The following is a 25,049-nucleotide window of genomic DNA, read 5'->3' on the forward strand; positions in this document are numbered from 1 at the left end:
AAAAGTTTTTATGAAAAATAATCAAAATAAGCTGAAGACAAACAGCAAGAAGAGTACTCTTCTTTTCCAGTGGAGATAGTTCAGCTTTTGATTTTCACTTTTCAAATACTGTTAGCCATGAGAAAGCTATGGAAAAAACAGAGTCTGATGACTACGTGCAGTGATTAATGTAATTGCCTGCAGGACTAGGCCCCAGATATGTCTCCTATTTTCATCTCGTGGGCACTGTTGGTTTAGGAAAGCTATCAGATGTGTGGGTTTCTCCTCCAGGTGTCTATTGGAATTACAAAATTATATAGGATGTAAAGGACCTCTGGAGGTCATTTAATCTAATGTCCTGTTCAAAATCAGGTACAGGCTAGATCTGGGTGCTGAAGGCTTAACGAGTCAAGCTGTGAGTATCTTCAAGGATGGAGGTCTCACAACCTTTATGAAAGAACCTGTTCTAGATTTTGACTACAATTTTTGTTACAAGATTTTTTTTCTAACATCCAATCGTAATTCCTCTTCTTGCAAGCAGTGTCTCTTGTCCTTTGTCTTTTTCTCTATGAATCTTCAAGAAGTGATGAGTCTTGTTCTGCTAGCCTCCCACTAGCCAGTTGAAGATATGGTCTGGCCCCCTTCCACATCCCAACCCTGAACAAACACAGTTCTGTCAACCTTTCCCACATGTTTCTGTAGACAATGGCATAAAAAATAAAAGAAAGGGATTTTGGAAATATGCGGTAGAAGGGAGAAAGGTCATTGATGGGCTGCCCAATATTAGATCAGATATATCCTTAACATATATTAACTTATATAGTATCCTTGACACTAAAAATGTCAATATGTGTTGAGTGCAGGTTTAATTTTTCATTTGTTAAAAGTCTGTAGGAAAGAGAAGGGCTCTTCAGCCACAGTGCAGCCCAATGGAATACAGATTTTCATGTCTCCTGGTATGTGTTCATATCTTCCAGGTTCCCACAGTCACAGTGCTTTATGTATCAATGTTGCACTGCAAGCAGATAGCTATTTTGATCTTCAGGCACAAATTGGAATATTTTTACCCTACATATTTTAAAATATTCCAAACAATAATATTTATGTTTTGAGTTATTCTCCCCACAGACATCAGTCTACATATTTAAAATCTAACCTCTTTTTTTTTTTCCATTTCTCAATCTTCTGGATTCCTTTTCCCTCTATTTCATTAGAGACTACAATCTTTTCTATTTGAATAGAACTTGCAGCACACTATTGACTCTTTCATCGAGTTGTGGAAGAAGTCAATTGGGCAATCTTTCCTGTACTCAACAAGAACATCCCTCTGCACTGTGCTGGTCTATCGTGACATCCTGCCAGCATTGCTCCTCTCTGCTTATAGCCCTTCACTGAGTTCATTACTGCTCTAACCTGCCATTCCATGCAAAACAAACTGCAGTACATTTCACTCTTCAAATAAACTATTAACCTGTATTCTTAGAGAGGGAAACTTTTCGAGCTGTGTCCTACAATAGAGATTGAGAATATCAGTAGAAATGAGCTCAAAGAAGTGTAAGGAAATATTACCAAGAAGTTAGGAATTAATGTTAAAGCATTACATGTCCTCTCCAGATTGATGCAGCTATATCCCACTTAAAATGTCAGTGCATATGCAGACACCATCTTCAAAGAACTTCTACTATATGCATACACATATATATAAAACTATGTTAATAAGATCAGCCATTTCTGTCTTTGCTCTGAATACTTTTGAGAAAGTGTAGGTGGTTTTCTGTAGTATGATGAATACCTTTTCAGATTAAGAGACTGTAAAAAGAGTTGATTCATCAAAGATGTGCCATCAAATGATATCCAGACAAAACAGTGAATGACTGCATTTCTTTGTGCATGGTTACTTCTTTTCCCTGTTTTTCAAGATACCTTGCTGTTTGTTTAAAAATCCCACTAGAAGAGTTTTTCTGTTGAACAGACAGAAACAGCCATACTGGATTGGACAGAAGATGCCTTAGGGTTAAGTCTTTATTGTCTTTTGAGATAAGCCTTAAAGCAACCTTACAGCCAGTGTGCTATGCCACATGGACTCACTCACGCTCAGCCACAGGCACATCAATCACACATCAGTCTTTCAGGGACATGCAGGCAAACTCTGTGCATGCCTCTGGGTCCTGCTCTGCTCACTCATTTAGAACAGGCTTTGGGATCTAAAGATGTGTAAAGCAGTTGGTATCCCATCTCTTATGCAGTTGGGTGTTAGATGCTTCAAAGGAAGATTCCTGGCTATACTAATGGTGAAGAATTTTGAAATCAATTAGAATCATAGAATCATTGAATTATTTAGGTTGAAGGAGACCTCTGGATGCTATCTAATCCAATCTGTTGCTCAGAGAGGGAGTGATTATATCATTTTGCTCAGGGAGGTTTCTAATTGAGTGTTCAACAACTCCAAGGCTGGAGATCCCAAAAGCTGTCTGAACACGTTCCAGTGTTTGACTATCCTTATAATGAAAATATTTTCCTTATATCTAATTGGAATTTCCTGTGTTCCAAACTCTGCCCACAGCCTTTTTTCCCCTGCTGTTCTGCACATCTGTTAAGAATTTTGCTCAGCCTGGCTCCACCTGCTCTGAGTCTTCAGTTCAGGTACCAACTTGGTTGTTCCTCCTAATCTAGTGTTGTCTGCAGACTTGCTGAGAATGCATATTGTCCTGCCATTGGGGTTAATAATGAAGACATTAAACAGTATGAACTTCAGTGTCAGCCCCTGAAGGGTGCTGTAGTTTCTGGCTGCCAGTTGGACTTTGCACCGCTGATCACAACATTTTGCTATGTTGTTTTCGCAGGGACTGAACTGAGACTGACCAGCCTTTAAGTGACCTGGATCCTTACGCCTGCAATTCCTGAAGCTGGATGAAGACCTGCTGAAATGTTCTTGCCCTGAGGCTCCTGTGGTTAACCATTATTTTATTCTTTATACATAAGAACTTACAAACCTCATAGATAGTGTATCTAGACTTCCATTAAATAAAAAATGCTGCAGATTTCGTGGCTCTAAGAGTAAACTGGGTTAGCAAATTCATGGGTCTGAAACTGTTCCTGTCGATTGTTGTTCCTGAATATGAGCCAGTACCAATTTTTAGAAGTTCTACTTCTCACTAACACATCTTTATTAGGTTCCTTCAGAATCCCTTGCAATCTTCTCTGATCTTGCCAAATGAAATAATTTTCAACCATCTGCAAAATTAATTGACTGACTCACTGTTCACATTTTTTTTTCTCAGTGATTGTACTCATACAAAACACATGGGGTTCTATCAGACGTTGGTCCTATCATGTTCCCTGAGATGTTTTAAAAGACTATTTTTATTTAAATTTTACAAGATTAACTTACATTGAAATAAAACTCTATGATCTGCGTTTCTCCAGTTCCCTACCTTTTCTTTTTTCCTTTCTTTTTTTTTAATAGCTGGAACGGTTGTTACCCTGCAGGTCTCCAGTGGAGCTGCTGATTTTAACCAGAGATTGAATATTTTGATAGCTGTTAAATCCTTTCTGTCTTCAGCATCTGCAGAGCTTTGGAGAGGTACCAGCTAGTCCTAGGGAGTTGTTGTTTGCCAGTTTGTGCCAGCCTCGTTTGCTGTGACATGGTGGGAAGGGATTATTCAAAGAATTCTTTAAGTTTATTTGCATTTTTGTTGTCTTTTAGTTCGTGGTCACCTTGGGCTTGGAGATAACTAATTCACTTCTGACTTCCTGCTTCTGTAATACCTAGAAAGTTTCATTGGGTTTGTTGTATCCCGTGCAGTTCTTCTCCATATTCCTGCTTTGCTCTTCTATCTTCTTTTCTGCACACTGTCACTAATGATTTTCCCTTTCCTGTTGACTTCTCTTCTCTTGGGTCAGATTTCTTTCTTCTCAGTGAGATTAAGTGCACGGCAGTAGATTTTTAACTTTTTTTACTTATCTAGCTAACTTCCTCAGCTACTGCCTTATATTTCATGTTAGTCTTTCTTACGTATATATGTATACATGAGATTCATTGTATCATTTTTCCCACAGAGTAAAACTTCTAAGATACTTCTGTTACTGCACAAAAAAATCCAGCTTTAAATAATGTTTTGTGGAAAACCCAGCTAATCATGAAATCTTTAGCTGTCAAGAAACGTGTTGCTCAGTCCAGTAAAGCTACTTCTGTTAATTCAGGATTCCGTTAATTAAGCATTCACTTCATCAATGGAGACCACAGTGGAAATGTCAGGAGATGAGGAAGTGGGAGATTTTCCAGCAAGAAACGTTTAAAGCAGTAACCCTGAAGTCAGCTTTAACAGTAACCAGAGAACAAAAATTTCAAAGTGCTTGACAGTGGCCTTTAAGTGAAGGATGAATACTGAGGGAGGAAGAAAGAAGCCACAGTCGTGTAAAAACAGGTTTTGGATTTATAGGTTGCTACAGGCTACTGAAGATGCTTATGTTCTTCAGTTTCTATAAATCTTTCTGTGTGAACTTGTTCATCCAGATGGAGACTCAGTGATGGTACTGATACTGCAACCTGCAGAGTGGAGTTGTAGATTACTTTCTTAAAGATTACTTGTGAACTTTTGTTATAATTTCACAGAGATCTACATATATTCATGATTTTTAAGAGTGAAGAAACTTTTATTTATAGCTAGAAGATAATACTTTCTCAGCACCAACCCTCACGTACCAGATTTATTTCTCTAGCTTTGTTATTCTTGGCAGCAACTGAAACCCACAAGAACTTCCTCTTCATAATCTGCAGCTTTCACTACCCTGCAGCAGTTCTGATTACTTAACAAGTACATTTCTAAACCAGACATAGAAAGGAGATGTATTTACGATAAAAAGAAATTGCCAAAGGAATTCTGAAAGCTAAGCAAGCTATCACTTTCTTTCTTTCCCCAGCTCCGTCACAGTATGATGAATCATAGATCGAGTTATCTTTTATTCTCTTGGAAAAGCTTTTGTAGCTACAAAAGCTAGTGGCTATAACACAAAGACAGCTCATCCCTCCTACTAGCCTTCAGTTCAGTTGACACCTGTGCCACTGGGTCTACCCTGAGGTCAAGTTGAGTTCAGGCTGGGTTTTCACCCTTCTAATTTTCTCCCTGCATATCCTAAGAACTTCTCTGTACTCTCCCTGAATTTCCCATCCCTTCTTCCACAGGAATAAGGTTCTTCTTTTCTCTTGGAGCCTCAGGAAAAGCTCCCTGTTCATCCACGCCGGTGCTCTTCCCCACAGGCTCATCTTGCAGCTCAGGGGGATGGGCTGCTTTTGCACCTTCCAGACTTCCTTCTTGAGGAGGGACCAGCTTTTCTGGACCCCTTTACCTTTCAGGAAATAATCCAGGTATGTATGGGGAGGCCTCTCAAACTATGCGAAACACAGTTTGATTTCACTGCAAAGGAAAGCGTGCAGCATGCTTCACAGCTGGAAGGATCGCATTTCCTTCCTCAGTGAGTGAAGCATTCAGAATTAGATGTGGTGCCAAGGACAGCATCCGGACAGGGAGAGCTGGGTGAGGAGTCTTACAAAACGCATGCAGTGCTGCTTGTAATGATGCTGAGTTTGGTCTGTGGTGCAGCTCAAAGTGGTGGCTGCGAATTAATGGGGAATTTAAGCAAGAATTCTCAAATCAGAAATGAATAATTCCAGACAGCTGATGAAAGAGGGTTTCATACACACAGTTCACCTCATTTCTTGCTTAATGGTTGGGCTTTGATGTTAGTGTAATTTTTCCTCCTTTGCCTAACAATTATTTATATTAATGCTGAGATGATACTGCAGTCGTGTTTCTGAATCTTCCAACCAAATCCTTGTTTAATGTCATAGGCAGTGTTTCAGCCAGGTTTTCTCAAGAGAGTAGCTCTATTTCAGGAAACAATTAAATTTAGATTTGCTTGGTGACCTAAAAGTCCTCAACTGGATTTCAAGCTTATAAACACAGTGGGAAGAAAATGATTCCTGAGAAATGAGAACGGAGTCAAGCTGGGGATAAATACTCTAAATAGTGATCTCAGCCACAAATCCTGTTTCAGGAGCAGAGAGAATGCAGGCAAGGTGGTGATCCAGACTCAGAAGACATGAAACTGCAGTACTGGTTTATTAAGTCTAGCACAAGCATGTTAATCAAAGTCGGTGAAAGAAAAAAGGAGTTGCTGGACTGAAGTGATAAAATCAGATACAAAATCTGATTTGCTAAAACAATCTGCAAGAGGCAAAATTTCATTGTAGGGAGCACGGTCACAAAAAGGTAGAGAGTGCTGTGCTCACTTACACTGAAGCAAAAAGCTGTGTAACAGTGAGGGAGAAAATCAGTATCATATAGGAATAAACAAAAAGAGTATGTGCCAGCAGTAAGTCCTTTCATTCTGTTTGAACTCTAGGAAGCTGTGGGGACTGCACTGGGATCTGAATGCTAACTGCATTGCAACTCTTCTCAGGTTAAAGGTAAGGATCACCCCCAGACTGTCTGATTTTCCACTACATTCACATCAGTGCATATAAAAGCAGTTAAGCAAGATAAGAGCTATGCCTGAATCATAGAAACATATAATCATTAAAAGGTTGGAAAAGACCACTAAGATCATCTGGTCCAACCATTCACCTACCACCAGTTAAACTATTCTTGGATATTCTGTTTTAGGAGAGCCTCAGTCAATGTCTTGCTAGTTCATACTTGCCTTCTGCAACACTTTTTGAACAGTTTAGTAATACATTCTGATGGGGGGACATAGCTCTGGTCTTTGGCACTATGTCTGACATTTTCCTTAACTTGCTAGCAATACCTTACTCCCCTCCCATATACTTACTCTACCAAGCTTTCTCCCTGCTCTGATCCAAAGGATCACTGCATTTTCTGTTGTACGTGGCCCAAATCTTGGTCTTCAGCAAAATAAATATTTCTGTGTAGATGTTCACTGTTCCAATTGGTCTTTTCCATGGAAAGGATGACTAGGTTCAATTGAAAACAGTTGTAAAGTTTTTTTCTATGCCATATTTTGTCCCATGGAAAGGATGGAATAATGCTGCTCCACTGCCACACTTGTGCTGCTTTTGAGTTGTGTCAGGGAAGATATGCTGCCACAGTGAGACCCAGTGAAGGGCTCTTGCCAGTGCAGTGGCTGTTTCCTGAATGCAGTCCCTGTAAAGATGGGAAACAGATCTGACTGTGAATTCTTGTTCTACTGTTTTGTAACTGCTGGAACTTTTATTATTTGATGCAGATGCTCTTACTAAAACCTCTGTCAGTTGCCATCCCTAGGGAAGTGGTGATACTTGGCTGAGAGTAGAAAAGGGAAACCTCAGTTAGAGAAAGCGAGAAGCCTGGGGCAGGGAGCGGGGGGAGCACCCACCTTAGATTTTCCTGCTGGAAAAGGTTTCATGCACTTCTTTTTCTGCTCCCTCTTTGCTGAGTGGGAGGCAGAACACTTCTCCCCAGACATCCCCTGGTGCCTTCTGACGTGTCCTGTGCGGCACCTCTGAAGCACACAGCAGTCCCTGCAGATGAGAGAGCTTCCTTCCATGCTTTCCTGGGGACGTTTGAGCAGATTGCATTCTTCAGGGTGGTTACTTTTTGTTCTAATTACCAAGAACAGCTTTACAAGGTTACTCAAACAGTGGTCTATCCAGAGGAAGTTGTGTAACTTGTGACCTGATGGCACTGTGACTGACTCAGATGGGTTTTGAACGTTCAGATCTGGTGTTATTGGCTCTTGTTGTCCAATGCAGTTTCTTTTCAACACAGGCAGAGTGTTGAAATATTTCTTCAGTACACTGCATCTTTGACATCACACAGGCAAACGGAACCTTACAGCTCCTCCCTTCAAATTCATGACAATTATTTAAATATCACAAGAAACATCACAAGAAGGATGGTATTTATTTATTTATTTATTTTAAATATATATTTTTTCTCTGTTTACAGCCTTTAAATTTGTGGCTATGGTGGGTTGACTCCAAGTGGCAGCTAAGTCCCCACTCAGTTTCTCACTCCTTACCTGCAGTACTTGGGAGAGAAAATTGGAAGAGCAAGAGTAAGAACAGATTATGGTTCAAGACAAAGACAGTGTCTGTATCCCCAGCTTTTATGGTTGAGCTTGACGTCATATGATATGGAATTTTGTTCAGCTGGAGTCAGCTGTCCCTCCCAGCTTCTTTTGCAGCCACAGCATCCTCACTGGCAGGGCAGTATGGGAAGCTGAAAGTCCATGACTTGGTGTATGCACTGCTCAGCAGCAGTCAAAACACTGCTGTGCTATCAACATTATTTTCATCCCAAATTCAGAACACAGAACCACCCCAACTGCTATAATAACTCTGTGCTACCTGAGACCAGGTACCTCCCAACCCTTATCTTCTCTCCAGCCTACTTTCAGTGGGGCCAGAAAGGGAAAAAAAGACAAGGCCTATATACCGTGCAAGCGCTGCTCAGCAAAAGCTGGAACACCAGTTTGTTATCACCACTCTCTTGGCCACCAATCTAAAATAAAGCCCCAAAGGAGCTATTATGAATTCCAGCCTAGCTGGACTCAGTTAAATCTCTGCCCCTTTTTCCATGCCATTTACATCATGGTCAGTAATGCCCCACTATCTAATGCCTCTTTGTCAGCCACACCTCTCAACCTCACCTTCAGCACATCTACCCATTCCCTGTGTAACATCTCTAAAATGTACAGCAAATATCCACCAGGTTCATTCAACTCTGCCTGTCCATGCCCACCCCTGGGCCTTCCCTTGCCCAAGCCCAGGCCCCCACACCATCCTGGGGCTGTGGTCCCTTTCCCAGCAAGACAACAGCAGGCTGGGCTTCGGCCCTTCACAGCCCTGCCAGGTCAGCCCTTTGCCCAGCTGAGCCCACCTGTGGCCCAAACCCACCCCAACTTGTGGGCCTGTCCCCCTCCAAGGAGACTCCACACCCAAGGTCTGCACCACTGTCCCTGACCACCTTCCTGTGCTTGGGAACACAGGATGGGATCAGGTTGCCAGGGCCTGCCCTGAACTCCCCATGGGGACCCCCAACACTCTTGTCTTACAGGGTGCCCCTGGCCCATCTTCCCATGCTGTGTCACTGAGTGGCAGAGAACTCTTCCATCCTTTTAAAAAAATTGTTGTTGTTTTCAGCTTTTGTTTGTTTCTTACTTTCTGCATCCAAGCTGTGTTTCTTGCCCAAGCGTGAACCTTAGAGATGAATCTTTCAAAACAACAGAACATAAAACCATACTTCACAGCAAAGTTGTGTTTGCACTTGTGAATATGTTGACAAAAAGGCCAACTTTCAAGAAAGAAAGAAATTCAAGGGAACACAAGAGACACAGGAATAGTCTGTAGGCAGAAATATGGCCTGCCCTTACGTATGAATGGGAAAATACTTCTTCTAATGTAGTATGTAAATAATTATAGATGACGACCCCTAAGAAATATCTTACAAACAGTTGCTTTTTCCAACACCTTCTATTTGGTTTGGTTCAGGTTGTTGTATTTTATTCAGTTTTTATGTCTCCTGGGCTGGATCTTATTGCCTTCTCTGGGCTGAACAGTTGAAACCTATCATTAAAATATTCCTTCTGCTAGATCTTTGAGAGCGAGCACTCAACCTCTGCAAATCCCCATTAGTTCTATATTTTAAGTTGCTGCGGAAGTTTGTTCTGCCGTGTCACATGCACAGTGTGCAAAGTGCAGTGTGAAGGGTCAGGCTGTGTCAGGTGGAATTCCCAGTCCGAACTGAACGTTGCTCAATTTTCCCACTGCCCAGAAGCATTTTGAGAAATGACCTTTCAGTCATGCCTTTAGGCAGGAATCTTCAGACTGTCCGACTTGATCCACCAGCCCTCACAACATGGGTATATGAAAGTTGGGGCCAGGACTTTATTCCAGACTACAGGATATTTTAGTACTGCTCATCAAAGCCCCTGGTTACTCTTACCAGTGTAGTGCACACCATGTTCTTAGAGAACATACTTCTAAACAGCTTAGCTGGCCTTTCAGCATGTTCTGCTTCTCACCTGAGTTAACCATTAAAGAAGGCTGAACAAAGGACATTATCTTCCTACTGATGGCAAACAAATCCAAAGAGAATGATACGGTAGAATTGACAAAGCAGCATGAAATAGAAAGAAGGAGAGCTCTGACACTGATGACTCAAAACCAGCAAATACTCCAAATTTCAAAGCCAGCGTAATTTGAAAACTGTGATGAAATCATAGGAGTATGTTTAGCAAAAAACACTGTGATTACCTCTTTCTTGACAGTCTGCTGCTTCATGGGTACTTGATGGATATTATGTGCATTCATAGCAGTACATAGTTTGAGCAAATGAGTTTCAAAGTACAAAGCTAAATGTTTTCATAATGCAATATTTCAGGATGAACATAGTGCAAATGAGACCTAGAAAATCAGTTCTCTAGAAACATAGTCCATTTCTTTTGTTACATTTTGGCTTATTGAAGGATACAGGTAAGATTGCATGTTACAGTTGTCACTGGAGCAGGTATTTTACATAAAACGTCTATTTAAGTTTAAAAAATATTTTACTTTTTTTTTTTTTTTCAGTATTGAAAAGATATTATGCTGTTTTGTGGATTCTGGGCTATCATTTATTCACACTTTTATGTACCTCTGACTGCAATTCCTGCATATATTAATTCTCTCTTTAGCAGCTTCATCTGCAAGAAAAAAAATTGCAGCACAAGAGTTGTCCTATCTGCAAATTTTGCAAGGAGCAAAATTTGTAGAGCAAATTCTGAAAAACATTTCAATACAGTTTTCCTTGTGTGACATCTAATACTGCTAAAAGCAGTGTTTTGTTCCCATTTCTAGGGATTTATTTACAGTATGAGGGAACCATCAGCTGCACTTCCTTTCTCTTGTAATTCTTACTCCTTTATTGAAGTTGCTGTTACATGGCTTCTCCTGGAAGCTGTTGGCACTGTCTGTGGTCTCTACCAGCATCATGATTTGGAAGGTACGACATTTCTGGCTCAATGGAAAGAAAGTACATGTAGTAGATGTAGAAAGTCATGCTTCCATGTTCTGACAGCACTTGGTTACAGGACGGCAGCCCTTTGGCACTGTGCAGCTGGGTGTGATTTAGAAAGAAGTTTGCCGAGGCATCTCCAGACAGTGTGGGAAATTCAGTTCACAAAGGGCTTAGAAATGAAGGATGTATATTCCTGTGCCCTTTTTCTGTTGCTGTGCTTTTTCTTGGCAGTGTGAAAGCAGGAAACAGTAACGGAAGGAACAGAAACCTGCAGATGATGTTCTTGCAAACAAAGTACGCTCATGTTACTCTTGAGATTTTCACCTTGCAGATCGCTGAGTAGAATTCAGGTGCTTGTGCATGAATGGCTACAACTATTTTAGATGCCTTGGGACACCTGAAACATTCAGAAGCCTGCAAACATGCCGTGGATCCTACAGAAGATCTGTATCCTTGTGGAGAGCAAGTTACAGGCCAAGAGAAAAGCTGGGGAGGCTTAATTGGTGTTAGATGTCCTGTGCTTATTTGAAAGATTCCTGTCTACACTGCGTCTCAGGTGAGTGTCCTGTGTCTGAAAGGAGAGGGCAAAGAGTAGAGAAGGGAGGTTCACATGGATGTATTGGTAGAAATGTTCTGTAGATTGTAGGTCAGTTGGCTCTTATCTTCACCATCACTGTTAGTAAGAAAACTATTTTGCATTGTATAGCACTGTATGAGTGTGCCTTTCAGTGCATGGATTGTTCTTACCGTGTTTGCTCTGAGAACTTGCCCCTTGCTCTACAGCACTGGTGACGTGAAAGAGGGGAAGGTTGAGCTCATCACAGCACCAGTTCTTTTTGTGAGAGCACTTATATAGTGTATGTTAGCCTCCAGAACTGCTGGATGTTCTTTCCCAGGTCAAGAGGTACTGCTTAAAATGGAGATTGCTTATGTTACCTGAAAGCAAGTAAACTGTGTTACAAATACTGATGAAATGATTTAATCTTCTTCATTCATACAAATACAATTAAGCCACTGTTCTCCACTCTTCCCTCTAATCCTCACATTGACACAGAGTCAGTGGGACAGTTGTTATTCTGGGGTTTGCTATCTGATAGAACAAAAAAATAAAGGACTTATTCATTACAGAATGGTTTATGGTCAGTGAAGCTCTGACTACCTGTTCTCTTTAGCTGTACTGTATTCTCATGTCAGGAATGAGAAAATACAAATTTGTCCATTTCATCTCTCTTTTGGGAACAAAAAAAGTTGTAGCAATTTTTGTTTGGACACGTGCTAATTTTTCTTCCTGCCCTAGGACAGAATGGTTTGGAAATGGCTTTAACAGAGTGCTTTGGAAACTGTTCCCAGCTAATGAAAGCTATTAAGTAGCCAGATCTAGCTGAAGGAGGATGGCTTTGGTAACCTGTGTAGAGCAACATGCTGGTTTTGCTTTGCAGTATAATTAGCCTCTGGATGAGGCACCCTGCTTTTATTTTAAAAGTAAAATATATGTGTGGTTTATGAAAACCAAGCATCTGCCACAGAAACACTAAAATATGTACCCTAAAATATCTTCTGCTAATACACTGCTAAGTACATTAAACAAATTAACAACGATCCAAACGGACATTTTAACACTGAAATTATGGTTACCTGTCACTTAACTCATGTATCTTCCCATTAACTATACTTCTGATATACAAAAATATATCTTCCATGTTTCTGAATCATCTTTTCATCTACTGACCACAAGACTTGCTTCACTCCCAGAATGAGCAGATCTCATACATTTTTCTTCTCAATTCTTTTCTTCTTAATTTCTTCTTTATTTCCTCCTTAATTGTATAGGATTGATTCCTCTTTATCATTGCTCAGTGATGTCTACCCTAGAAAAGCAGAAGACCAGTTTGTCACCTGTCAGATGCTAGCAGAATAAGAGACACTGATTGATGGAACGATGACTTCAATCTCCCCACATATGCCGAAACTGCCCTAAATATTCCTTTGGCCGTGGTATTTACAGGAAAAAATGCTGGAATGTGGCAATAAAGGAAATGAATATGAAGGGCAGACTGACTTTTCTGCTGGTGGTTTTCGCTACACAAAAACTTAACTCCCAGGCAGTGACACCTTGTACTAATGAGAAGCACCGTTATCCAGGGTCTTTCCTAACAGCACATGAAGCTTACTTGAAGTTTCAGCTTTCTCTCCCCTACTAATTGAAACTAGAAAACACAACTAATGCATTTGATAATTAAACTGCCAAGTTACTTCATGGGAAACCGCTCACACCACTTCAGCTTGTGTTCAAATCAGCAACCGGCTGGAGAAACGTGGTGTCTTTTCATCATTCTGTTGTCAAAGGGCAAGCTTGGAAAACAAACTGAAACATGCATGCTGGCTTTCTGTCACTGAATAGGCGGTAGCAAAAAGTGAATGCTGACACGGACTTAAAGATTGGAGATCTTGAAAGTGAGGGAGGCAAGTTTTCCTAAGATTTCATTAGAACTCTCCAATAAGGTAAGGCAAGGCTGCACTTACAGGCACTGAAATTGTTGAGAACAGAAATAATTTCTGTTGAGAGTCAGAGTTGTAGTTCATGGGAGGAACTACTCTTAAAATCTCCTCGTCTGAATGCAGTTTGATAGCTGGATAAGCTAATGGTGTGAATTAAGTTTCTGTCTGTACATTCCCTTTTCTTTATTTGTTGATTTGTTTAGTTTGCTTTTCAGGGAGGAAGAGGCAGTAGGACAAGACCAGCTGTTTTAACATCAGGCTGTGAAAAACAGCCACCAAATAATGCAATAAATTATTCCTCTTGTCCAGTGAGCAGCACTATGGAACCACCTTCAGTGAGAAAATAGAGATTTGTAAATACAGAACATTTCACAAGGATTGTATTAAGAAATCTTTGAAAATAATTTGTTTCAACTTCATTTAGAATAAAAAACGTGTGCATTTCTTATGCTGCATGTTGGTGGTAAACTTGAGACACACACAAAATGAACATACTTCTACATGTATAATAAGCCATGGTGCAAATGAGAAATCTTTTTTAAAAGAAATAGGTTGTTTTTCACTGAGGGCATTCTGAGTCTTCATGCTGGAAAACTATGGCTCTCATTTCAGTACGATTTTAATTGCAAAGTCTCCTTCAGCAGAAAAACAATGAACTGCTGGATGGGTAGATGAAGGTACGTGATTAATGGAGTTGTTACCTGGAAAGGGAAATATTCAGCCACATTAGAAGCCTAGCCTGTTTCTGTTTGCATATTTGGCAGCCTTAAAAAAAAGACATTAACCAGTACTGCTGTGTCAGTGGGGTTATGTCATATTGTGTGGGGACACCAGTGGTTCTTCCCTATATGATATTCTAAGGTTAAAAAGGAGAGGGAGAGGAAAAAAAAAAGATAAATCAAAATCAAGTTGTTCATTTTTGCTGTTGTAGTGTTTCTTTTAGTGCAAAAATTAAAACATAGTTTTATTTTATCTTAGCCATTTGTCAAGGAAATAAGGAAAAGTTTAAACTTGTGCTCTTGTTCTTGAAAAAGCAACAAGCAACTAGTGCATGATGTAGTAACCTTTTCATCTTAGCAGCATTTCAGTGCTTGTATATGTTTGCAGAAAATAACACTTTTTTTTCTAGCATCTGTCTGTAGCGCCATCTGCTGCTGTGCTTCAGGCAGCTTCAACTGTGTGAACTTAGCTTTCCAGACAGTTTGCCAGATGTGGAGCTGCTGAAGATGTATCCTCCTTCATGCCCTACTGAGACCTTTGATGGTGTCCAGCAGACGCAGTGCAGAATGTGCAGACCTCAGCTGTAGTGAAAGCATTTCTTGCTTCCTCAGTTCTGCTTGTGACTTCACACGTCTGAGTCAGCAGGATGCGCACTGGGGACAGATAACAGCATTCTTCCTGCCGCTCCAGGTTTGAATTAAACACACGCAAGGAGAGCTTTATTTCTCTTTGCACATGACACACAAAGGAAACAAGTTACATGAGTAAGTAACAGCGTGGTCTCCAGGAGAGACACTGGGCCACTTTTGCTTTTCCTCCATGAATTGCAACAGAGAAAACCATTAAAAACGTTTCCCAGTCTTCTTGTATTACCAGTGGTGAATCTTTGCATCTCATTTTCCACCTTGTGACTGTCACTATTCTCTCTTGCTCTTTGTTTCCTATTGTGAATACCAAACTTGCATTTAGGAATTACAGAAAGAAAATCATTTCTTCTGTTAGAGTCTCTGAATAGATTGTGTAGGTGTATGTAAGCTCCTTTATTTTTTAATATTTTCCTACTGTGTGTCTTCAAGTAGGCCATGGGTAGTTGCTGAAGGAAATAAACTAACAGAAGTATGTACTGAGAGATTTTCTGGTTCTTAATTTGTAATTCCAGGGAAAAAAAATCTTCTAATCTTTTTCGTTTTCCCTTTCTTTAGGTACACTTAATTTTATTTATTTACGTATTTATTTTTCTGTCATGGACATTTATGGAAAATGAAATTAAAACTTCCTTGCTTAAGCATTCCCTTAAAGCAGACCTAAATTCTCTCTCCATAAGTAATTTTCTCATCAGATAATCACATTGTGATCTGCTGACTCATAGACCTGCCCCTGTGACACAGCCCTGCTCTGAGCTCTGGGTTTATTTACCAAACAGACTGAACACACATTTCTTTCTTTCTGCTGCAGAGTTCGTATCTGATCCAATGCAGCAAGTTAACAGATATTGTGTGCACGAATAGAGAGGATTGTTTTTGTATTTTGCTATTCTGTGTCGAGGACATGCAGCTGCTGCCATCTTCAAAAGATCAAGATAACGTGTGAGCTAATAGACCTGACACGATTGCACTAAAGCAGTTTCAGGCTGAGTTTATGGAAGTAAGCTGTAGTGGCAGGTTTATGAATCAGCAGATCATAAAGTTGCAGTGAATGGAGGTTGAAAGCTTAGTATTTCTGTGCTGAGAAAATTACCCCGCGTCCAGAGGAACAGACAGACATTACAGCCATGACACCTATGTGGATTTTGTTATGCCTGTCCTTCTCATGGACATAGGCCCTGAGTCTTCAGAATTTGTAGACAGAAGTGCCTTTAAACAACCTGTGTGTCAGTTTTGGACTGGGCCCTAGAGAAAAAATAGCCTCCTACCACCCCCTCTCCTCAATTTTGCATGCGTGTAAGAGGCTCTCCTGTAGGCTCTTGGTCTGTGCTTAAGAAGCAATCAGAAACGTGCCAGAACATCCAGGTGCATCTCATGTAATAACTAAGTGCTGCTCCTGGGCCAGCAGTCGGACCTGTGCTTTTTCTTCATGATGCTTTTCTGCAACGTACAGCAAGGCATGTGACCTTTGTCTGTGAATAAAATGTATCATAGAATCATAGAATCACAGGATAGCCTGGGTTGAAAGGAACAATGATCACACAGTTTCAACGCCCCTGCTGTGTGCAGGGCACCAAGCACTCAACCAGGCTGCCCAGAGCCACATCCAGCCTGGCCTCGAATACCTCCAGGGATGGGCATCCACAGCCTCCTTACTCTTCTCCAGTGTGAGAAATGCTATTGCTGGGCTACCTTGGAGTTTGTTCTGTGTCCTCACGATGTTCTAGTGAGGCCAAACATCTGCCAACCTGTCTAATTGAGTGTGGCTGACAGCTGCTTTTGCTTCTGGAAGTCTGTAAACCCACTGAATCTAACTAGGAGCACAGCGTAGTTGTGAGAGATGTGTGAACTTGCAGCCTAATTCCACCCTTAGCTGTGCAGCCCATCTGCCACTGCTGAGAGTGGCTTCTATTACTGTTGGTTCACATTTCATGCTGTTGCCAAAATAATGCAAATTATTGTGTGAATATTTCCAGATTTGCTGCCAAGATAAGCAGAGCTAGCAGATAAATACCTCTTTGGCATCTGAGTTGCCAAGAGACATTGCTGAGTTTTGAACGAGCGTCAGCCACTCAGTGAGGAACCACCCACAGCTCCAACATGGACCAGATTCTCTCAGTGGTACTCATGTCTGACTGCACAACTGAGGAGCCTCCAAATTTAAGGCGTCTGCAGCAACTACATTTGAGTGTCTAAATGTAAGTGTCTGAATCTAGAGCTGAGCTACACAGCTTCTGGTCTGAAAGACTGTTAAAATTAAAGCCTGCCACCAAGCACTATCTGCCAACTTATTATGACACATTTTGTCATGGATGCTAGGGATGTGAGGAATTTAAGGGGGAAAAAGAGACGTGTAGATGTGTCCTAGTTTCATGAGAGACACATGCACTTAGACTGCTGAGGTAAACTTTTACAGTTCATAACTCAACTAGTTTTTCAATTCTGAAGGCCACTCAGACTTTCAGACCCCTCAGTAAGGGTGATGGAGCACTGGAGCAGGTTGCCCAGAGAGGCTGTGGGGTCTCCTTCTCTGGAGACATTACTCAAAACCTGCCTGGATGCGTTCCTGAGTGACCTAATCTAGGAGTTCTGCTAAGGCAGGGGATTGCACTAGATGAGCTTCCCAGGTTCCTTCAGCTATAAATAGGAAGACTGCTAAAAAAGTACCCTTTTCACATCTCAGCCAGGATTCTCGCATTTATTTATTTTTAATAAATGATACAATCTTCTCTTCTCTTCTCTTCTCTTCTCTTCTCTTCTCTTCTCTTCTCTTCTCTTCTCTTCTCTTCTCTTCTCTTCTCTTCTCTTCTCTTCTCTTCTCTTCTCTTTCTTTCTCCTCTCTTCTCTTCTTTCTCCTCTCTTCTCCTCTCTTCTCTTTCTTTCTCCTCTCTTCTCCTCTCTTCTCTTTCTTTCTCCTCTCTTCTCCTCTCTTCTCCTTTCCCCTCCTTTCCTTTTTCCTTCCCTTTTCCTTCCCTTTCTCCTTCCATTTTCCCTTCCCTTTTTCTTCTACTCCTCTCATTTTAATTTTTTTTTCATTCCCTTTTTCCTTCCCTCTCTGTTTCTTCCTCATCCCCCCTCCTTTCCCTTTTCCCTCCTCTCCCTTCTCCTCCCCTTCTCTCTTTTCATTTTCTTTCCTCCCCACTCTTCTCCTCCCTTCTCTTCTCCTCCCTTCTCTTCTCCTCCCTTCTCTTCTCCTCCCTTCTCTTCTCCTCCCTTCTCTTCTCCTCCCTTCTCTTCTCTTCTCCTCCCTTCTCTTCTCCTCCCTTCTCCTCTCTTCTCTTCTCTTCTCTTCTCTTCTCTTCTCTTCTCTTCTCTTCTCTTCTCTTCTCTTCTCTTCTCTTCTCTTCTCTTCTCTTCTCTTCTCTTCTCTTCTCTTCTCTTCTCCTCTCCTCTCCTCTCCTCTCCTCTCCTCTCCTCTCCTCTCCTCTCCTCTCCTCTCCTCTCCTCTCCTCTCCTCTCCTCTCCTCTCCTCTCCTCTCCTCTCCTCTCCTCTCCTCTCCTCATTTTAAATTTCTCTTTTTCATTCCCTTTTTCTTCCCTCCCCTTTCCTCTCATTCCTCCTCATTCCCTCTCCTTTCCCTTTTCCCTCCTCTCCCTTCTACTCCCCTTCTCTCCTTCTTCTCTTTTTTTCTTTTTTCTCTTCTTTCATTTTCTCTTTTTCTTTTCGTTTCCTTTTCTTTTTCTTCCTTTTTCTTCTACCGGCTCCACCGTTGAAGGCAGAACTCTCTTATTCTCTTCCACGTCTCACTAGAAAATGGAGAGTCTCAAGTTGTGACTGAGTAATTTCCACCTCACACAGACTTTGAGAGGAAAAAAGAGAAGCTGCCTCCTCCCTGGATCCCTCTGACAGAGGCAAGCTACAACTACAGCAAAGGCAGGAGTGCCAGTACCTGTCTGTGGGTCCAGGCGGCCGGGAGAAGTTGTTCATCACGGCCTCAGTGTGACAGCGGGTGAGGATGACCACCGCCTGGCACAGGAAGGGCACGAACGTGCTCTGCTGCGTAGATGACGCGCAGCTGCGCAGGATGTAGAGGATGGGTGGCACCTGGAAGAAGAAGGGGAGAAGGAAGGACTTGCTGCATCCTGGACTCTGCAGGGCCTAACCAGGGACATTCAGCGCGTGAGCAGTGCCCGCTCCCTTGACATGCTGCAATGCCTAAGCCTAAATTTCAAACCAGGCCCCCTGTCCAAGCCCTGGCTCTGCGCTCAGGCTGTGCTGCTTTAGTACCAGAGGCAGACGGCACAGGGCATGGTGCAACAGCCAGAAACAAACCAAGACACGTGGAAGAAAGAAAGTCTCTTACGTTCCAACAGATGTCCTTCCCGTGCATCTGCAGAAAGGTGGTCACCCACTTCCCAGCAGCACGCACGCGCACTCCTGTGGCTTTCCGGATGGTCTCCTTGGTGGCCATCATGAAGTCGACGGTGCGTTCGACGGGGAAGTTTCTGCACACGATCTGCAGAGAGATGAGAAGCAGGAGAGATCCCATCACTGCTCTGCGCAGCTCTTCAGAGCACAAAGCAGGCTGGAGGGCATTCTTAGCTCAGTGGCTTGCCGGCCATTCACAACGCTCCTGCTGTCCGTACCCTGCTATTTACACGGAAGGCGGCTGAGCCTTCGCTCAGCTTCTGCACCCATGGTGTCTGCTGACATGCAAAGCCTACCTCCCAGCAGCCACAGTCACACATGCACGCAAGTGCACACACACACACACACACACACACACACACACACACACACACATCATGGAGTCAGCCCCTTGCACTGCGTGCCTGAAGGCCAGCCATAGCTCAGAGCCTCCTGCTGCTTGCTGAGAACAGCGGTCTCAGGGTGACAGCTCATTTTGGAAACGGTGTGAAAGGCTGGGAGCAGCACAGAGTCGTGCAGAAGCCTCCGCACAGAGATCCCACCACCCCTTTCTGGGTCCACTTACCATGGCCATTTTGGACGTGGTCTGGAGCTGAGAGACACTGCTGCAGGCATGCAGTCCCTCAGACAGGCTCCCGATGTCTCCTGGCTCCCTGTTGGCTGTTTTGGCTGGAAAGAGCCCGGGGAGAAAAGGGAAGTCATGCTTCTGGAAATGGAACCGCTCTCCACGGGGGAGACAGAGGACAGGGTGGGGACGAGAAGAGAGCTGTGCACGGTGCCTCTCCCTCCTGTAAACAGGGCCCAGCCCGTGGGGCTCTGGCAGTGCTACGGAGGAGGGCAGAGGGCTGGTGCAACCTGCTCTGCTCACCTTGGATTCGGAGAAGGGAGCTCAGACACGTGGCAGCCAACTGGCGGGATGCGGGCATGGGGTCGCACGTCAGAGGCGCCAGCAATCCCACCAGGGAGCCAAAGTGCTCGCAGGCATCTGCTCTCTGCAGGGGTGAGAGGCAGGAAGAAAGCTGTAGGCAGCCCCGGCTCTCCCTGGCTTCTCCGCCTGTGCCTTCCTCACGCCGTGGCACAGCATGCACAGCTGGGCGGAGCTCGCCTTCCAGCTCAGGGGCTCTGGGAAGGGAGCAGGGGGCATGCGGTGGGGCTCTTTACTCACTCGAAGCTCTTCGCAAACAGCCAGCAGCTGGGAGCAGGTCTGCAGGGCCCTCTTGCGCTCCCACACGTTCTCCGCTACCATGGATTTCTGCAGGACCTGGGGTAGAGCATCTGTCTCACTGAGGACATCTTTGCTTTCCCTCCTGCCGCCCCTCTCCCTGTCCCTCCTTCCCCAGCACTTTCCCCCAAGGCTGCCCTGTGGCTCCACGTGGCCTCCAGCCTCACTGAGCACCAGCACTGCTGCCCCCGCTCTCTGCAGTCATCCTGCCTGCCAACCCGGGAGCTTTTCCTCGGCTGTGGCCTGCCAGGGGCTGGCTCCTGCCTTTCCCCTGCAGGGCCCATCGCTCTGCCCATTTCTGAGCTCGCAGTGAGCTGGCACGTCAGCAGGAGATTGCTCCCCTCTGATCACCCTCTCAGTCCCCAGATCTGCCCCCACTACCGACAGGCACCATGCTTTCTCCCTTGCCCCACACATACTCACATGCACTATGTTCTGAAAGAAGCCGCCGCTGGGCTCTGTCTGGAGCAGAACCGCCATGAGCCGGCCCAGAGCTTTCAGGGACGTTTGCTGAAGCTGAAAGCAGAAGAGGGCAGTGAGGTTTAGCATCACGGCTGCTGCCAGAGCATAGGCTGTGTGTGCTGAGGTCGGGTTTGACCGAGAGGTGGCCGGGAAAGTTACGGCAGGTTACCTGCAGGTACTGCGCTGCGTGCTGTGACTTCCTGATCTTCAGCATCATCTCTGCTGAAGGGTGCGTCACGATGTTCTTGCAGCACAGGACCAACATCTCCCGCATGTCCTTGCTTTCGAAAGTGGGCTTCAGCTTGCTGACAGGAGGAAGAAAGGAAGAGAAATCAGAAAGGGCCTTTAGCAGCGCTCTCCAGACTGGTTCAGACAGCATCTGACTTTCTCCTAATCGACAGCTACCAAGCCAATACCCCCAGCTCCTGCTGCTGAGCACTGTCTTCAGTTCCAGCAGCGCCCACCTCCTCTCCGGCAGCACTGAACCAGCTCCCGCTCTGAAGGGAAGGAGACCCCAACTCTCCCTTCTCTTCCCTGCCAGGGGACAGGAGCACCAGGGCCTTTCTCCCTGCCCAGAACCTCAGCTCTGCTGGGCACAACAGCCCAGTCTTCACTCCTATAGATGCGGCTCCTCGCCCCCTACCCCCTCCAGGCCTTCAGGAGCTACCCAAAATGGGGACCACCATCCTGCCTTGCAACCTCAGACCTTACCTCAGCTGCTCCAGGGCCAGGACCACCTTGAGGGGCACTGGGGAGACAGGGATGCCCGAATAATATTTCTTCAGCAGGTCCTGCAAGTCCCAGAGAGACACTGTCAAGGTGGGCAGGGGGCACACGAGAGCTGTTCCACCCGGCTCCGAGACAGGCACAACTGCCACACACCAGCCCCATCACTCCCATGTTTCCCATGGAAGCACTGCAGGATGCAGCAGCTCGACAGCTGGTGCACCTAGCCCGCTGCCCAGCAGCTGCCTCCAGCACCCAAAGTCCCCACCAGCTGGAGACGTGTGGCTGATGGAGACCTGTGTGCCCCCAGGGAAGTGGGCCGCGTGGCACAGCCCAGAACTCTGCAGGCAGCCCTGCCTCTAGGCACTCACCATCAGGATCTCCAGAAGCTTTCCCTTCAAGGAGGGATTAAAGCATGCAGAATCACCCACGACTGCTTGGAAGGCAGAGCTGAAGTCGGTGATGCTCTGCACCAGTGCGAGGTTGTTCTGCAGGTCCTGAGGCCCAAGAGAGAAGAACATTCTTTGAACTGCGGGATGGGACAAGGGCTGCAAGGGGGACACGTGGGGACAACGCTAAGGGAAGGGCTTGGGTCTTCATCTGGGCACAAACCATTCCCTGAGGGACCGTTGGAAAGGGAAGGCCCATCTCAGCATCCCCCCATGTGGAGGGGCTGCAGCTGGGCGCTCAGACACCCTGGCACGCTTTGAGCTCTCACCCGGCAGCTGCAGCTGTAGAGCATCAGGATGTTGCCCACGATGTCTCCCTCCAGGTGGGCGAGCAGCTGTTCCTTGGAGGCACGCAGTGCCAAGCTGCCGTGGGCGAGCACGAGAGCGCTGCGTGTGGCCTGAGCTCTCGTGCTGTCCAGCTCCATCTGTGTGGGAAGAAATGCCTTGAGACACTCGCTCAACGGCCCCCAGTGCCCCGCAATGCACCTGGGCTCCAGGGCAGAAAATAAGGCAGAAGAATGCCAAGATGGAAACCCGTAACGCTTTACCTTCTTGCGCCTGGAAATCCTCGCGTTGCGGCCTTTGCACAGCCTGGACGCAAACGTGGTGAGCGTGGCCAGGACTGCTTGGAAGTTACTCTCAGCCGCGTGGCTCAGAAGAGAGACCATTCCCTGCACAAAGGAACAAGGGGCAGTTGGCACAGGCCTGCATCTACAGATCCTCTCCTGAGGAAAAGGGCAGCAGGGAGGAGATGGAAAGGCGCGGAGCAGGGCCAGGAGAAGCCCTCTGCCCCAGGGACGGAGCGGGGATGCTCGCAGGAGCTGGAGGAGAGCAGGGCTCACCTGGGCCTCACATGGGTCCTCCGCGTTTGCTTCCTCCAGGTGCTGCAGCAGCTTCTCCTGGACGTGGAGGACTCCCTTACAGGCTCCCAGCACTGTGCCCAGAGCCTTGTACAGGAAAGACTGCAGGGGAAGGGAAGGAAGAAGTTGAGATGTGGCAGCAGCTTAACCTGTTGGGGGAGGGCCAGGTGGAAGGAGCCACGCTCCCCGGGAGTCGCTGAGAGCAGCTGCAGGGCCGAGCTTTATCCATCCCTGGGCAGATTGCAGGGAAAGGCCCTCTGGGGGCACAGACTGGGGAAGCAGCACCAGCATCCCGCGTGGGCAGAGCACCAGCCGCAGCCCCAGCCCCAGTTGGACACCTGCAGCTGCACCGCTGGGTGGAGCCAGGGGGAACTCACCTTTTCTGCAGAGCTGCTGGCAGAGCTGCTCAGCCACCGGCTCAGCTCACAGCTCAGGGCCTCGATCCAGGCCTCATCCCGTATGGTGTCCATTGACGCCCCGAGGAACTGTTGGAGAACAGGAGAAGACGATGTTCCCTTGCCCTTTGCCTCTTCCCTCACTCCCAATTGCTGCAGCCCTCTGGGGAGAGGTGTCTGGAAGAACAGTTCCTCTCCCAGCTCCCCCAGCATTCCCTCCCTTAAAGCCTCCTGCCGCTCTTCTCCTAAGACCCCCCTTGGGCTTGGGACAGAGCGGAAGAGGCAGCGCCTCAAAGGCTCCTCAGCAGCACTGGAGAGGCTGTTCCTGTCCCGTGGTGGCTCATATGGGAGCGGGGCTACTTGGGGCAGGCAAGCACTTCTCTGCACCCAGCAGTGCTGTACCTTCAGCAGACGGCGCTCCCACCCTGCAGCATCCAGGAAGCTCTCATCTTTCCCTGCACAGCAACAGGAAGAAAAAGACCCTTACTTGGGATCAAGGCACAGAAGAAGAGCTGCTGCAAACCTGGCTTGGCCTGGGCACTTGACACTGCCAAGCTGGGACCCGCACCCCCTCCACCATGACCTGTCCCTCCCCACAAACACTGTCCCCGCAGGAACACAGAACTAACTGAGGGGACGTGAAGGGCCCATCCGTGTCCTGGAAGGGGCAGATCCCCGCGGGGAAAGATCCCCGGGCCTCAGCGCTGTCTCCCTGGAATGGGAACAGCAGCAGAGCAAGCACTGGGCTGCAGGCAATGCTTCCCCTCTGCCACCCTGCAGAGAGAGCTGCATTTTCACTCCCGCCCTTCCCTGCCTCCGCCTCTCCCTCCCCACCAGCACTTTACCTTGGAGACACTGCAGCAGCAGGGGGATCTCAGCGGCCCACATGGCCCCCACAGCTCTGTGGAACCTGCTGTGGAGGTTTTGCATCAGCTGCAAGGCAGCGGCCTGGAGTTCGCTGCCTGCAACAGGGCTCCCTGCCACCACCTGAGCGAGAGCAAGGAGAAGCAGGGTCACTTCTGCAGCAAGAGCAGCGGCTTCCCCCCAGGATGGAAGCAGCGTGGCTCTGCCCTGGCAGGCAAGGAGCAGCCAACAGCTCTGCCCGTGGCCGTGCTGCTTCCTCCCGGGGGCTGGTGGCACTGGGCTCTGGAGCATCTACTCACCAGCAGGCGCGCCAGCAGTGTCTGGGGAGTCAGTCGTGGGCCTGTGAGGAGAAAAAAGTGCTGAGTCAGACTCCAAGACGCTCCGTGCCCAGCCACGCGCAGCTCCGCTGTCCCTTCTGGGTGGTAGCACAGGTCAGCAGAGCTCACTGGCGGAGCTTCTGCTCCTACCTTGAAACATGGAGCTGAGGAAATGGGGATCCAGCTCCTCTACTCGCCGTCCTGTCAGATCCTCTCTCTCGGCCAGGGCTCGGACACAGCGCGAGACCGGGATCAGCATGCCGGTGTGCTGGGCTGGCACCACGAACAGCAGCAGCCGTGGCCACACGAGCTGTCGGGAACGAGGCAGTTGAGCGTGTCAGCATTCCTGCCTCCGCTCAGAGACGAAGAGGACTCTGCGAATTTCCCTGAGCCTTGCGTGCTTCAGAGCACGCTGGAGGAGAGACCTGGGGTGGTGGGATGAGGAACAGGTGGTGCGAAGGCAAGGAGCAGCAGCAGGGCAGATGTGACTTACTTTGGACATCCCTGTCGCAGAGACGTCCAGAGACCCCAGGATGTCCATGCACA

At 46.1% G+C, this 25,049-nt stretch overlaps 2 protein-coding genes and 2 long non-coding RNA genes across 4 annotated transcripts; 1 reads left to right on the forward strand and 3 right to left on the reverse strand.

The window, feature by feature from the left end:
- Window positions 1–4,803: 4,803 nt before the first annotated feature.
- Window positions 4,804–8,331, forward strand: LOC149912604 (uncharacterized). The gene is made up of 3 exons (XR_016461807.1): window positions 4,804–5,347; window positions 6,385–6,448; window positions 7,926–8,331. It is a non-coding gene; the product is annotated as an uncharacterized LOC149912604 (long non-coding RNA).
- A 9,973-nt stretch (window positions 8,332–18,304) lies between these two features.
- On the reverse strand, window positions 18,305–19,852 carry LOC149912605 (maestro heat-like repeat-containing protein family member 2B). Its single transcript, XM_090132483.1, has 4 exons — window positions 19,774–19,852; window positions 19,144–19,296; window positions 18,730–18,884; window positions 18,305–18,586 (listed from the first exon to the last, which is right to left on the reverse strand). Exons 1-4 carry the CDS (start codon window positions 19,780–19,782, stop codon window positions 18,535–18,537), a joined length of 369 nt encoding a protein of 122 aa, XP_089988609.1. The 5' UTR covers window positions 19,783–19,852; the 3' UTR covers window positions 18,305–18,534.
- A 54-nt stretch (window positions 19,853–19,906) lies between these two features.
- LOC149912606 (maestro heat-like repeat-containing protein family member 2B) lies at window positions 19,907–21,185 on the reverse strand. Its single transcript, XM_090131858.1, has 5 exons — window positions 21,062–21,185; window positions 20,854–20,946; window positions 20,374–20,469; window positions 20,077–20,200; window positions 19,907–19,914 (listed from the first exon to the last, which is right to left on the reverse strand). Exons 1-5 carry the CDS (start codon window positions 21,164–21,166, stop codon window positions 19,907–19,909), a joined length of 426 nt encoding a protein of 141 aa, XP_089987984.1. The 5' UTR covers window positions 21,167–21,185.
- Window positions 21,186–24,209: 3,024 nt separating this feature from the next.
- On the reverse strand, window positions 24,210–24,725 carry LOC149912607 (uncharacterized). Its single transcript, XR_016461950.1, has 3 exons — window positions 24,654–24,725; window positions 24,486–24,526; window positions 24,210–24,309 (listed from the first exon to the last, which is right to left on the reverse strand). It is a non-coding gene; the product is annotated as an uncharacterized LOC149912607 (long non-coding RNA).
- Between the last annotated feature and the right edge of the window lie 324 nt (window positions 24,726–25,049).

The sequence above is a fragment of the Phasianus colchicus genome, chromosome Z, assembly GCF_987193195.1.
Source record: "Phasianus colchicus chromosome Z, bPhaCol1.hap1.1, whole genome shotgun sequence".
In the NCBI taxonomy this organism is placed as follows: Eukaryota; Metazoa; Chordata; class Aves; order Galliformes; family Phasianidae; genus Phasianus; species Phasianus colchicus.